This window comes from Podarcis muralis, chromosome 3, assembly GCF_964188315.1.
Source record: "Podarcis muralis chromosome 3, rPodMur119.hap1.1, whole genome shotgun sequence".
In the NCBI taxonomy this organism is placed as follows: Eukaryota; Metazoa; Chordata; class Lepidosauria; order Squamata; family Lacertidae; genus Podarcis; species Podarcis muralis.
Window position 1 is genome coordinate 58964126 of NC_135657.1, and position 15317 is coordinate 58979442.

General features: G+C 42.3%; 1 protein-coding gene across 2 annotated transcripts in view; it reads right to left on the bottom strand.

Annotated features, from left to right (window-relative positions):
* Positions 1–12691, bottom strand: part of PHACTR2 (phosphatase and actin regulator 2) — a 90060-nt gene extending 77369 nt beyond the window's left edge. The window contains exon 1 of one of the 2 annotated variants that reach the window (XM_028723584.2): positions 12400–12691. In XM_028723584.2, coding sequence (XP_028579417.2) covers positions 12400–12568 — 169 coding nt within the window. In that variant the 5' untranslated portion in view covers positions 12569–12691. The remainder of the gene's footprint in view (positions 1–12399) is intronic. The other variant, XM_028723579.2, reaches the window with a different exon arrangement.
* Between the last annotated feature and the right edge of the window lie 2626 nt (positions 12692–15317).

A 15317-nucleotide genomic window follows, 5' to 3' on the forward strand; every position in this document is an offset into this window, starting at 1 on the left:
CTAACAATTATTTTATTGAGACCCTATGTGGACCTAAAGCAATTAAACAGCAGCAGTACCTCTTCCAAGCCACAGCAACGATCAGTTTCCCAAGCCCCAGAGGAGTGTGTCACTATTTTGTCACAAGGACAGACAGTTACAGCACATCTAAAATTCCCTTATGTCCTCTCTTATTATCTTTTTAGGAACATATGAAACACATCACTGAGCTGTGATTCTGTCATAGTAAGCACTGATCCATGACCACAGTTCCTTTTCATTCCGCAAGATGGAAAACGTACCTAATGTAGAGAGCTCCAGTACCATTATGGCAACCTGCCTAGGCTCATCCACCCGGCCGCTTTCCCCAATGCTTTCCCCTAGGAAAACCCACTGTTTACTACTCAATCCGAAGGAACAAATATCAATCCTGTGTATTTGACGTTTGCTCCAATTCAATGGCAGACAGTGGGTTTTCCAGGGGAAAGCTGGAGGGTAAATGAAAAACCGCTCTGATCCATGGCTAGAAAGAATGGTACAAACGGAAAACCTCTCAAACTTGTGCTTTCTAAGAATGGGACAAGTGGAAGTGTGGCTTGGTCCCCCGTCTTAAAGGGCCAGGCAACAACTGCAGTAGCAACCCAGTGTCCTGGTAATTAATAATAATAATAATAATAATAATAATAATAATAATAATAATATATATATATATATATATATATATATATATATATATATATATATATATCCTGCCCATCTGGCTGGGTTTCCTCAGCCACTCTGGGTGGCTCCCAACAGAATATTAAAACACGATAAAACATCAAGCACTAAAAACTTCCCTAAACAGAGCTGCCTTCAGATGTCTTCTAAAAGTCAGATAGTTGTTTATTTTCTTGACATCTGATGGGAGGGCATTCCACAGGACGGGTGCCACTACCAAGAAGGCCCTCTGCCTGGTTCCCTGTAACCTCACTTCTCACAGTGAGGGAACTACCAGAAGGCCCTCGGAGTTGGACCTCAGTGTCTGGGCTGAATGATGGGGGTGGAGACGCTCCTTCAGGTATATTGGGCCGAGGCCATTTAGGGCTTTAAAGGTCAGCACCAACACTTTAAACTGTGCTCGGAAACGTACTAGGAGCCAATGTAGGTCTTTGGTAGGAAAACATGGTACTGCTGTACTGCTGTACTTCCTCATCACTTTATAAGGTTGTGGGTTGTTATAGGTTTTTTTTAAGGTTGTTTTTAATGCTGTAACCCACCCAGGGATCTTACGGTGAAAAGTAGGTAATAAACAAACAAAATACATATTTGAGAGGTCAACGGAATAATATGCTGCAGTTTAGAAGATATTTGCAGTGAATTTTCTACAGAGAGGGAGGGCGGGGAAACACTTATGAAAAAAAAAACTAGAAAAACAGGTACATAAATCTACAGCTCAAGAAGGTTATAATTGACGTTGCCAAAGGCTTCAACTTTAATAAAGCCCACAACACAGTACGGCCAGGTGAGGCCACAAAATGAAGCCTCATTTGCTGAAGGAATAAGTGTTGGCAATGCAAAAGCTGGCACTCGGGCCTCTGAGTCATTTCTATAGCCCACTGTGTCATTGTACCATTAGGGGGTAACACTCTGTTAGGCAGTACTATGTGACTACTGCTGCCTCGGTTAAGTATTCCAAAATTGTGATTAACTCAACAGCAAGCTGCAATTCAGGTACTATTATTACTTGAAGCCCTTGGCAATGATGCAAAACACAGAGCAACCATATACATTATGGAAGAATTGGAGGCATTTTCCCACCTCCCTAGAAGTTACAAAGCATCCAGTTTATTGTGCGTTTTCTTTCACCTGGTCACCCTTTCACAGGATATCACAGGAGGCTGTCTATTCCTGTCAAGGAACACAAATCAATGCTGTTTGGATGACGTGTTCCTAGGGTAGTAATCAGGCTTTAAAATAATCCACTGTATTACTTTTCTTTCCTCTTCACCATAGCATCACATTAGCACTTGCACTTAAAGTGCCTGTTTGGTGTGCAATTGAAGATGCTGTAATTATCACTGTAACGCTCAAGTTTATATTAAGGCACCAAATAAGGTGGGGGGGAGTGATACAACTTATTTAATTTATACCCAAGATACACTTTTCAGCACATGTCTTTAAGGAGCAAAATTAGAAACCTAAGGAAGGCTCAGCTTCTGAAAATGCCAAGAGGGACAATATGAGATGATTTTAAGATTATATAAAGCATTTAAAAAGAATACAGAATAGATCTTTTGGGGGGCTTATAATGCTAGTGAAAAAATGTAAACAATCCAAAAAATATCATGGCAATTTTAACTATTTTTACTCGAATTATTTGAAGTTTTGTTCTTTCCCATCAACATTACGTAAATGTAATTAACAGCAAAAAAAAAGGCATTAAAATTTAAAGATATGGAAAAGACAAGGAATCAAAGTCAGGTGTCAGCAATATTCAATCAGTTGAAAAACTAGACTAAACTCTTTCTATCACTTTCTGCCAATGTTATCCTAACCTCAGGCAGAAAAAACCAGGCCAAATAGGAAGGTCTTTCAAGAATTCATAAAATGTTCAAGTTTTGGCAAGTATCCAAAGAAAGGGAGTTCATTATTGTACAATAGCCTCTGGCAACATTTCTTCTTAATTTGCCAGAAGTTGAAAAAGCAAATGGGTAGAGGCAAATGCCTCAGTAAATGATGACAGAATAAACCCCCTCCCACCTGCCTTTCTGTCACTCATTCTCCATCAATCTGATGTGCTGAATAATAGTGTGTCATGGGGCAAAGCCCATGGAAAATGCCAACCTTTTCAGCTAGAAAGCATTATAAAAACTTTTAACGGCTGAATTTGGACATTTCTCTTACATTTCTTTTAATTCTGGAAAGATTCATTAAAAATAAAATCCTTATAAAGTTGTGTCTGTAAAGATTGAAAGAACCTTAATAGAAGCTGTTGCAAAATGCTGTAAGACATGAGGCTATTGAAAGCTGACCACACCACCTGATCAGATTTCATCATCACTATTCTTTGTAATTTCAAATTTGGCTAGCCTGCTTGACAGCGAAATGGGATGATCCACAGACAAGGATGAACTCTGAAATGATCAGAGGAATTTTTTTGGTGGGGAAATCTGAATACCCCAGATAATTTATCTCTACAAGCCCTCACAATCCTCAAAAGCTGTCCTCCTGAAAGATGCCACAGCTGGAAAGGAAACTGGATTAGATAGCCCTTTAATACGATCCAGAACACTCTTTTATGCTCTGTCCCTTACAAATGCTCTCTACAGATGGGAGAGCGGGGACCAGACCAAGATCATAGCGTATTACTAGGTAGTAACATTTAGTCTCAATGTATGTATGCCTCGTTCTCTTAGAATGGCAATGGTATCCACCTGAGAGGTGCAGGAACCCATCTAAGGGGTGCTGGAGCTGAGTTTCTGCAAGTTTCAGCTGAAGAAAACCCTGGGTTTAAACAAAACAATCATTCAAAAAGAGCAGGATTAGAAAAATGTATATAGCACCCATGGCATGATACATGATGCCATGATGTACATGATACAGCTGGCATTGTGGTCTAAACCACTGAGCCTCCTGGGCTTGCTGATCGGAAGGTCGGCGGTTCAAATCCCCACAACGGGGTGAGCTCCCATTGCTCTGTCCCAGCTCCTGCCAACATAGCATGCCAGTTCAAGTAGATAAATACTGTAGGTACTGCGGTGGTGGGAAGGTAAACGGTGTTTTCGTGCGCTCTGGCACTCGTCACTGTCCTCTGTGCACCAATAGCGGTTTAGTCTTGCTGGCCACATGACTCGGAAAACTGTCTGTGGACAAACGCCAGCTCCCTCGGCCTGAAAGCAAGATGAGCGCCGCAACCCCAGAGTCGCCTTTCCTTCACCGACCAGGGGTCCTTTACCTTTACCTGATACAGCAACTCTGCTGAATGTAAGCAGGTCTGAGTCAGTCAGTGTTTGGATGAGAGATGTCACTCTACCAAGGAAGAAATATGAAACAAAGTAGAAATGACTTCTCTTTGGAAGAAAATGCAGACAAGGCTTCTCACAACATATGGCAACAAAGTTTCCAAACATAACTAAAGAACTGACCCAAGCACTAGTCTAAATAAAAAACATAGAAGTTACATAGAAAGGAGATGTGCAGTTGTGATCCTACACATGTACAGTTTCCTATGAGGCTTCCTCCAGTGGAAATACACACAGGATTACAGCTTTAGATATATCTCCCTAGAACACTAAAATCTTAATGCTGTTAACAGAAAACTTGTGGCAAAACAATCTTGCATATATTCATCTAGGGATAGATGTATCAGTCTATTTCCAGTTTGTGTCAATTTTGCATGTGTTCATGCATGAGTCAGCTCTGTCCAATTTCTCTATTAATATGCACATATTAATCTGCATGAAACTACACATTTAAATAATATTTTATACCAACATACACATTTCTAAACATGTGCCATCCTAATATATGCATATTTAATTCATTTGGTATGTTTTTGAGCCAATAACACTACATGATAATAGTTAATGCCTGGTAGGATGACATCAGTGTTCACAGTCTGTGAATCACTAGCTCTGTATGCAGTGAGGTCATTGTCTGATCTCACGGACTAAGATCCTGGAAAGCTTGATTTGGTTTCTAAGCAGCCATGTGCCTGCTGGAGTTAATGAACTACTACCAAATTTATTCTGCAGCCTACATATTCAGGCAATCAGTTTTTAATGGCTTCAAAACAAGTGCAGCATTGACAAGCATAATAGCAAGTGATAATGCTCAGTGGCGTCTATGCACCAACTGCTCACATTTTATCAGTCACCGCCCATGCACTTTCAAACATATCTTCACAACCAAAATGGCTAGAAACTTATTTTGTACATGTGTGTTCTTTTGAAGCAATATTCATAGAAAATTGGATTTTACAGCCACACCTTTTTTTGTTTTTATTGACATTTTCTACATAAATCACAGCAATGGGTATCACATTTCACTAGTCCAGATAAATAAATGAGTGGAATAATAATAATAATAATAATAATAATAATAATAATAATTTATTTATACCCCGCCCATCTGGCTGAGTTTCCCCAGCCACTCTGGGTGGCTCCCAATCAAGTATTAAAAACAAAACAGCATTAAATATTAAAAACTTCCCTGAACAGGGCTGCCTTCAGATGTCTTTTAAAGATAGGATAGCTACTTATTTCCTTCACATCTGAAGGGAGGGTGTTCCACAGGGTGGGTGCCACTACCGAGAAGGCCTTCTGTCTGGTTCCCTGTAACCTTACTTCTTGCAATGAGGGAACTGCCAGAAGGCCCTCGGCGCTGGATCTCAGTGTCCGGGCTGAATGATGGGGGTGGAGACGCTCCTTCAGGTATCCAGAACCAAGGCGATTTAGGGCTTTAAAGGTCAGCACCAACACTTTGAATTGTGCTCGGAAACGTAGCTCAGCATTTATTGTGTTTTGTATGCAAAAGGCTTAATCCTTGGCATCATCAGCTAGCCTGGAAAATTCTTAATTCTTAAGTCGCTGACAATTAGTGTAGATAATACTAAGCTAGACAGACCAATGTTCTGACTTCCTATGACCAGTACAGCTTTCCTTCAATATATGAATTCAATATGTGATGGCCACTTGTGGGCAGACATTCTCCTACATCAATGGAGATCATCCTAAACTGGGATCTCTTCCCACCCCCTCCAGAGGGTGTGGTCAACACTTAAAGCTTTATAACCTTCCTGTGTGGGAGAGAGGCTCCTACCAGCACTAGTCCTGCCTAGATTTGGTGTGCAGGGTGTCAAGGGCTCAGCAAAACTTTTATCTTAACTTTTCTGTCCTTCATTTTCTTCCTCTCTAGAGCTATTCAGGAAAATATATTCAACATGGTTTCCTCTAGTAAGAGAGCTGAAAGCCCAGCACTTAGAAATCATCTGAGATTTCAAACAGGAGCAGAGATGCAATAGAAGGTGTTCCCTCTCAGTGACTGGCTCCCACAGGGCTAAAGACACTCGTCACTATACCAAAGTCCCAAAGGTGACAGCAGTTTCAGCAGCATCCCTGGGCTGTCTCCCAGACATTCAACCATCCCCACATCATAGGGCAGACATGGAGGGTGAGCACTTATCCTCCCCAGCAAGTCACCAAAAATGGTGACTCAGACACCCAGGGGGCATGGAGTTTCCCCCCAGCAACTTTTCTGCACCCCCACCCATTATACATGGGTCATCTCTTCACCTCTGATTCTGCAAATGAATTAGACAAGTACTTGTTAAGAAGCTTGAGTTGTGTACACACCAGATTGTTGATACACTTGTGGGTTGCACAGAGCCAGTTTTCCTGCATGCTCTTTCGTGCATGTTCATCTACACATGACCACTTTCAGTTCAACTAAAGAAGAAGTGTGCATGCACACAAAAGCTCATACCAATAACAAACTTAGTTGGTCTCTAAGGTGCTACTGGAAGGATTTTTTTTTATTTTGATCCTAAGAAGTAATACCACCATTAAGTTCAATGGGACTTACTGTCAAGAACACACAAAAGTGTGGCCTAAATATTACAAGCTGCAAGTCATTTTGTAGCCTACATTTGGATGCACTTAATATTGGTGTTGTATCACCTATTTTAGAAATATACACTTTGGTTAGAAAGCACTTCTCCTGAGAAATTAAAGACTTTTAAACAGGCATTTGATATTATGGAGAATAACATTTGCCTATCAGTATGGCAAACACTCCATCTAGTGAGTCGACTCTGCATAGCAGCTTTCCTATGTAGCTGTACAGAAACATATTCAATATACAAGCAAGATCAGCATTAGATTCATAAAACCACCATTTCTCTAATGGCTGGGAATAAGTGACAGCTTTTACAAAGCAGTTTTGGACAAAAGATTGTGTGTGTGTGTGTGTGTGTGCACGTGTGTGTGTGTGTGTGTGCGCGCGCGCACACACACACACACACCTTTTAAATATTGAAATATAAGAATGTGACCAAAATTAGATTTCTTATAACTGAAAAATATGAAACATTTTGCAGAATAAAAAAAGGCTGCGGGGGGTGTTGGGAGTACCATAAGCACAGTGCATGGGTGAAGAGGACCAGGGTGGGTGGGTGTCATTCTGTCTGGCAAGCTGATATGCTCACGCAGATGGAATGTTTGTAAGAGTTTAACATTGAATTCCACCCCTGATCCGGACTTGGACATGACCAGAGCTTCAACAGAATTGTCATTCATCTCTGCATTCTGGAATCCATCAGGCACTGAGGGTGCACCATCCAAATGGGTCCACCACCCTTGTGGGGAGGTATTGCTACCACCAATCCAAACTTCACCAGCTGATGGTCCAACCATGACAATAAGATGGACTGTAACGCTGCTCATTGTTTTGGGCAGCTGGGCATTTAGACAATCTCATTGTTGCTATGGAGACAATAAATAATTCTCAGTTGTAAACTTTTCATTACCTCACTCTGTTTCCTTTTTAGCTGCTCTGGAATCTAAGTTAGAAGTTAAAGTGAAATATTAACGCCACCTTGGCATATGACAGTGAATTACAGCCCTGACAAATAAATAAAATCCCCAAGATAGTGGAGATTAAAACCCAAGAGAGAATATTAGCATATGTTTTGAAAGCAATGCTTCCTGCATTTCTCTATTTCAGTCAGAAACAGGAAATTACAAACACAATCTGGGTATCTATTAGAAAATTGCATCTAGCAAGAGACAGGAAAAAGTTCAATGGCAGATTTTCCTTCTCTTCAGTTTGCACAGAATATTGTTTAACACACAAAGATGCATGCATTTATAGAAATCATGTAGATGAAGCTTCTTGGTGTTGATGGATTTCATAGCAGTATGAAAATTATCAGGGTTATCATAACCTAGAAAGCTGAAATTTGGTACACACATAGTTCAAGGCACCCTGATGATTATAAACTTATGAAGGTGGGGCATTTTAATAAGGCCCAGGACAAACATATCACTAAACCATGATGCAGTGTTACAAGAATAAACTGGAGCAGCAAACCTTGGGTGTCATGACCCCCGACACACAAACACCATTTGAATGGCAATTCCCATCAACTTTGGAGGGCCTGGCCTCCTCAAATATTTTATTGGAGGAGCGGAAGGGACCTTGGCCCCTAGGAGTTGGCTTCTATGCCCACAGTAGCAACTTAGCAACAAACAAACAAACTCAAAAGAAAGAGGGAGTGGCAATAAGCTACAGCTTCGAGGCCCTGAAGAAAAGTCACAGAGCTCAAGGTCAACAGGGTTCCCAGGTAGAGACATGAATTTGCTGGCCTCCCCCATCTCTCTTCTCCTTGCACAGACAGCATTCAGGGTCCCACAGGGCCTTGGGAGAAGGGTCTGTGGCACCAGTCCTTAAATAGGCATCTCAAGGCTGAAAGCCAGTGAATAAGCCACAGCTAATTTATTTATTTCCCCTCTAGATGTTGCTGGACTATGACTCCTCTCAACCCCAGCCAGCTCTAGCCCTGTTTTTGCAGGGAAGTCCCATTGCTTTCAGTCCAGAACTTATTCTAATGAATGCTTGCATAATATTTCTGTCTTCCTTTACCTTTTTGCACCGGAGACAATAAAGACAACATCAATATAAAGCAAACCACAAAGCAGACTAGCCTGCTTCATAAGGTCTATAGCTTAAAAGAACTGAACAAAATAGATGGCAGGAAATTGTAACTATCAGCATATTAAACAATAATCTCTTTAGAGATAGGTGGAACATATGGAATAACAGATAGATGGATTTTGTGAACCGTTGCCAAAACTGCTTTTTAGAAAGGACAATGTCTCTAACTAGAATATTCTCATTAACTTCTTCCTGTAGCAATTGATGTTTTCAGTATCAGTGATGGGGAATTTCTGCCTCTCCAGCTGCCACTGTACTATAACTTTTATCATCCATGACCATTGGCCATGCTGGCTGGGGCCAATGGAACTTATAGGCCAAAAACATCTGGTGTGCCATGGGTTCTCCACTTTTGCAATGTATACCAATACAGATAATGTATGGGTACATTCACATAAATTTCCCCACCATTTTAATGTCAAGTTGCAAAGCAGATCACATTTCTCTCACAAAGCAGTTCAAAGAGGTCCATAAAATGCTGTCTAATAATTAGAACAGTGAGGACCGCCTTCTCATTCCTGTGCTTTTGAACTGAACATTCTGTTTGAAACTACAGGCCCTTGGCCCTCAAGTATTCAGTTCCCCAATTCCAGCCCAGAATAAGTCTCTGTGTTGCAGAGCTATTATCCATAATAGCCCTTCATAGAATTAGTTTATAGGAACTTCAACACTTCATGAAAGACTAGCACAGGAAAAATGTAACAGATAGCCTAGAATATCTGGTTCCAGCCTCAATAAATATCAACACCATCAATCTCTGCATAAATTGAAGGATCACCTTTCAACAGTACCAGGCAACACAAGTTTTGAGTTCTGCAGCAGAAGCCCAGAGAAGATAGCCTGGAGATCTGCCATATTTTGCTCTGATAGTCCCCTGCCTACTGAACTCTCTCCCTCTGCTGATCCAGCTGTCCCTCAGCTTCTTTTGTTCAGGTGTCAACTTAAACCCTGTTTATTTTTGCAAGCCTGGGGCATATTAAGAGTGGCAATTGGAAACTATATTACTGAATTGTATCTTTGATTGTTTTGTTCTTCCTGCTGCTGCTGCTACAGTGGGTTTTAGTTTATGTTTTTAATTCTGTTGTTTGTTAAGATGCTGTTAGCCACCCTGGAGTCTGTATGAGAAAGGACAGGATATAATAAATAAAAATAATAAGAAGTTATACTTCAAATTCATCGATATTTGGGTGAACTTAAAGGCCCTCAAAGTCTGTGAGAAAATGAAGGTCCCCTACAACTCTGAATTAAACCCATGCTCCTGGAACAGACTATAGATGTTATATAAACAATATGCAGATTCATTCAGGTCCTGAAATATGTCAAGTGCAAAGTGTATTCCCTATATAGAGATTGTCTGAGCCTTGAACAATGCAAGTCCTCCAAGCAATGCTCTTCAGTCAAGTCTTGATGTAAATCGACAAACCTGGAAACAACAACATACTGCACCTCCTTACTATTCAAAAAGCTTTTAGACAGTGCAGTAACCAAATACAGTCTGTTATTTCTCAAGCTGATGCCCATGCTCTGAGAATCCAGGTATGAAAACCAGTCCTTTCAAAAGCTTACACTGAGGGCAAAATTTTATGTTATGTGAGAGAACTACAGACACTATCTCCTTTAAAAAAAGAGGGGTGTGTGAATAGCTATGGGGCAGGGGAATCAGACTGAGGCTGCAGTAGTGGGTAAAGCAGTTTGCTTAACTCCCTATTGTACCCATATGCTTGCACATGCATGAAAAATAGCAGATTCAAAGACATGGGAAAATGGCACAAGAGAGAAGGATTAACTTCTCCCAGCACTGGTATGGGTATGGCCCTAAGGCTGCTATTAACCATTTTTTAAAATTGCAAGTATGGCCTATACTTCCTAGCCTTTTACCCAAATGCTTGCTACATGAGAGATGCTTGTTCTTATGACTAACAGCCCAAACCCCAGGTAATGTTGGAAGTTTTCAAGCCTTACAACTGAAGATAGGGTTGAAATTCATAAAATGGTTGAACACAGTGCTATTTTTTTCTAGAAAAAGAGGTGCCAGAACTCACCATGAACACTTCCCTCATTCTCTTAGAATGGCAATGGCACCCACTTGAGAGGTGCCAGAACTGTGTTTCTGTGAGTTCCCCCTGAAAAAAGTTCTGGTTGAACAGAGGGTTGAAGTTCATACTTTGGAAAACGTTGACACAAAACTCATTTGTTGTGCCAAATGGAATGGGCATGCAGCAGATTTGAAACAGGTATTTTCTCGAAACGTCAAGCAGCAGTATCCTTCATGGATAATCCATGGCAAACCCATTATCAAATGAAGCGTCGGCTGTTGGAATGGTTGAGCACCAGCTAGGCCCCACACGATGGCCTAAGTCCCTCACGGTGACCACATGCTAGATTCAAAAATTACTGAAAACAACCCTTTGCTTGACAAACTGACTTACAACATATAGAATTTTTTTTGGTGTGAGAAGACTCCCATGCACTACACCTGTGGACCCTACCACCTAAGGCAGTTACCTCACCTTGCCTCATGAGCTGGCTGCCCCTGCCAAAGCCTCAAATTCCATTAAAAGTACTATATAACATAATATTTAGTTCTCCTAATGTAACGAAGTGCTGTACAACCTTAGTCTGGAGCAGGGCTGGGAAATGTGTAGATCTTTAGATATTGTTGGACTTCAGCTCACATCAGCCCCAGCCCAGCATGGCAAATGGTATCACGTGATAAGAGTTGAGAGTCCAGCAATGGCTGGAAGGCCACAGCTCTTATCTAGAAAGTCTTTTGAAGTAGGCTGCCGTTATGACCATTTTACTAAGAAGAAAATAAGTGTCTGTCATGTCAGCTTCCTTAATGGTCAAAGCATGTGGCATACTAACTACCAGAGAGAACCCATCACTTGCCAAAGGACTGAGATGTAAACCAAGCCAAGCCAGAGAAGATGACAATCATTCTCAGTGCTAGTCTGGAACAACCACTACTGTGTTTCTTCATGCTCATAATCACCAGCCAAATATCAGTTCATCTACAAAAGCATGCTGGAACTACTCTAGTTTTAAATTAACAGGGAGGTCAGTAGGCTCAAGGCCAAGTTTGCGTTAAGGAATCTTGACATCCTACCAGAAGCGTAACACTGTAGATCCCATGAGGCTTACCTCTCTAGATCCCATGAGGATTACCTCTCTAGACCTAACATCATGCTGGCAGCTGCCTTGTGACAGGCAGAAGTTCAGTGGGAGAATATCTTTCCCATAACTACCTCTCAACCACAGTGACCTGGTGCTTCCTGAATTCCTGCCTGCCATGCAACTATCAAAGGCTAAGCATTCCTGCAGGAAAGGGAGGTATGAAGTGGGACTCATATATGACTCCCTACTTTTAAAAAAAAAAGCAACAGAAAATCCCTCCATAACCTTATACAATACTGCACATATCCAGCAGAACATTTTAAATTCTCACATATATGCTTATCTTACTCACATAGGCAAAAAAAAGTTGCTTGGAGAGAACTCCTAGAGGCTTACAATGCAACCTGATCCTGGATCCTGGATCTAGGCTTGTTGACCGACTTGCATTCAGGTGAAGCTTTCCCAGCAAGCCACTTCGCAAAGCAGCTGCAGTGGGCTGGGGAAGCTTGTCCTGCAGAATCCCTGCCTGTTAAAGGCGCAAGCCCCCCGGCTGCCGAGAAAGAGGGTGGGGTGGGATGAAGGTGGCAGCTCTTGGCGGCTCCTCTCCCTTACCTGAGCCGGAGAGCGCGCCCCGCTGCAGGTGGCTCTTTCGCAGCGTGCAGAAAGCGGAGACGTCGCTCTGGGCGCGGCCCCTGGGGCCGGTCTCGCCGGGGAGCATCCACCAGCGGGACGAGGGAGAAGGCGCATCTGCCCGGGGAGGGCTCGCCTTCTTCTCCTCCATCCCCGCGACGAGAAGGGACGAGCTCGCCTGCCCGCCACTTCTGTTCTCTCTTCCCCTCTCTCCCCGTTTCAAGCGGTCTCTGAGAGGAAACGGGCGCCTTCTTCCGCCGTAGGTGTGGCGCCTTCGAAGCCAACGCAGCCACAGCGCGACGAAGCCCTGCCTGAGGTGGCGAAAGGCGAGCGAAAAAGTTTTGACAGGAAGGACCCGCCCACCGACTCTCGCTTCTCCTCACAGCCAGTTTGCGCTGGCTCCGCAGGGGCTCGTCCTGCTCGCCTGGCTTTTGTCAGGGCCACTGGCTCTGCAGGAACCAAGGCAAGCGGCCGTTTGGCAAAGGCTGACCTCGCAGGGCGTGGACGACCAGGAGCCACCTGATAAAGCTGCAGCCTCCCCCGGAGAGTGGCCTGTCAAAAACGGGGAGAGGAGGGCGCATTTCCCGCTCCCTCCTGGGCTGCACATTGGCAGGGCACTGCCGGGGGTGACAAGCTCACCGCACATCTCGGTTGACATTTGCACACCGAGGTAGTTTACTGCTTGGGAAATGGTCGCTTGCTTTTTAAAGGGGATTGTGTGTGTTTTCTAGTTAGGAATCCAGATGGAGTTGGAAGGCATCTTAGGAAAGGTCTGAACCTTAAATGCGATAAACTTCCTAAGCTGAAACCACTTCCAGAAGAAGAAGGAAAGGGCAACCCACGTGTTAAGAGTGTCCTGTACATGATATCGCACACATGCACATTTTGCAACATGTACATATACTGGGAAGCCTCAGCTGAACTTGATGATGAGATGATGTGTGTTGGGGGCACTGCACTCCCAGATGAGATAGTTGTTGTCCAAATCCTTTTTTTGGGTAGCTGTGCCCTGTCTTTTTAGAGTCTCTCAAGGAAGGCTTATCTGGTATCAACTCTGAGGCCCTTTTGGCACCAAGTGAAGGCTGCTTCAATTGCCCTGGTGCTTTAGATACTAGTTTCAATAGATGCTTTATTCTGTTTTAACACAGATTTGTCTTTCATGTGTGTGTGTTTTTAAAAAAATGTTATGTATCCGATTTTAAATGGTATTTTAATGACTGTTTTTATTGTGACAGCTGTGGAAATCGTTTGTGGTTGAAGAGTGGAACAAGAAAATTGCTAAACAGTTAAGTAAACAGGTATGGTTTCCCAGTGAGTATTTGTCTGCCGTTTTAAAAATGGAGACATATTTCATGCTCTAATTCAGCGCACAGTTGCACATACTGCATGGCCACCTGCCAGGGATGCTGCTGTTGCATCCTGCATTGCAGATCCTGCACTGAGCAAAGGGATGGACTACATGTCTTCTGAGGTCCCTTCCAGTTCTATGATTCCAGAGGTGGATTTAGGGCAATGTGACCAGTTCTGCTGTACTGCATGCTGAGCCTAGGGAGCGCTGCAGGGCACTGCATCTATGACCTATTGAATTGACCAAAATGGAAGGCAAGAGGTGGGGAGGGGGCGCTAAATGTTGGCCTTGCATAGGGCACCACTGAAATTTGAAAGACCAAAGTTAACCCCTAATGATTCTGTCCCTAACAGATTGCACCACATGCAGGAAGAGAGAGGATCTTATCACATTCTCAGATGCGGTCATTATACCTAACTGGATATAAATATGGTGTGCTTCTTGTGAATTCCTAGAAACAGGCTGCCTGATTCTATCCATACAGAGTTTGAGCATTCAGGCTGTTGGCTCTCAAAAAGCCCTTTGCTATACCTTCCAGGTTCCAGCTATTCCTATTAAGAGCTGTGGACTTGCTCTGTCATGCTCAGAAACAGGGCAGGAGGGCTTACCCTAGTCCATGACCAACGTCCCTGTGGCACACAGTGAATTCCCCATTGCCCTAAAGCAGAGGGCACAACACAGGACTGGGTTCTGAAAATAGCCCATAACATTTACTTGGAAGTGTACTCTATTGATGCCAATAGAATTTCCTTTCTCAAAAATCTACCTAGGAATTATTTATATTATTTCACAGATTTATACCACACATTTCAAGGCAGCTAAGCATAATAATACAATAGGCAAACAGCAATGCTAAAATAATTACTAAAGGCAAACATTAAAGTAATATTGAAGAATAAATCTTACGTTCTTTTCCTACACCAAATACATTCCAATAGAAAATAGGTTTTTGCAATTACATTAGACAAAAATACATTTCTGTCTACACTTGCAAAGAAAAGAAAACTTTCCACCTTGTTATTATCCTTTCCCTAGCATGATTTTTTGGGAAATTTTTGTAATGAAAGATACTACATTGTTTCAACTATTTGTAGGTTTACAGATAGCTATTCCAGCTGTAATCCAAATGTCAACCTTTGTGCAAAGTTGATATGCAGTATCTTCCATTGTAAAAGTAAATGACAGATTCATCAGTGTTCTGACTTTGCTACTGGTTCTGCCTGCAACAAAAGCATAATATTATAAACAGTCCTACTGGTGTATTCATATGACATTATAATGTCTCTTTTATGTATTACTAATGTATTGGGCACCATAGTCTCTAGGCAGCAAACATAAAAACAATCAATAGTTTCATTAAAATTGCATGGAAGTGCTCTTATATCCATTCCCCGAATCAGCAGTTACCGTATGCAGTATTTCTCTGCCCCCCTCCTGCATTTTTCTCCTCCTTTCTTCATTTATTTTCCACTCTTTATTGGCAGAATGTTCACAGGTAGACTTATGTTTATTGTCCTATGAAGGCATTTAAAGTTCAGTGTGGCAATGAGTC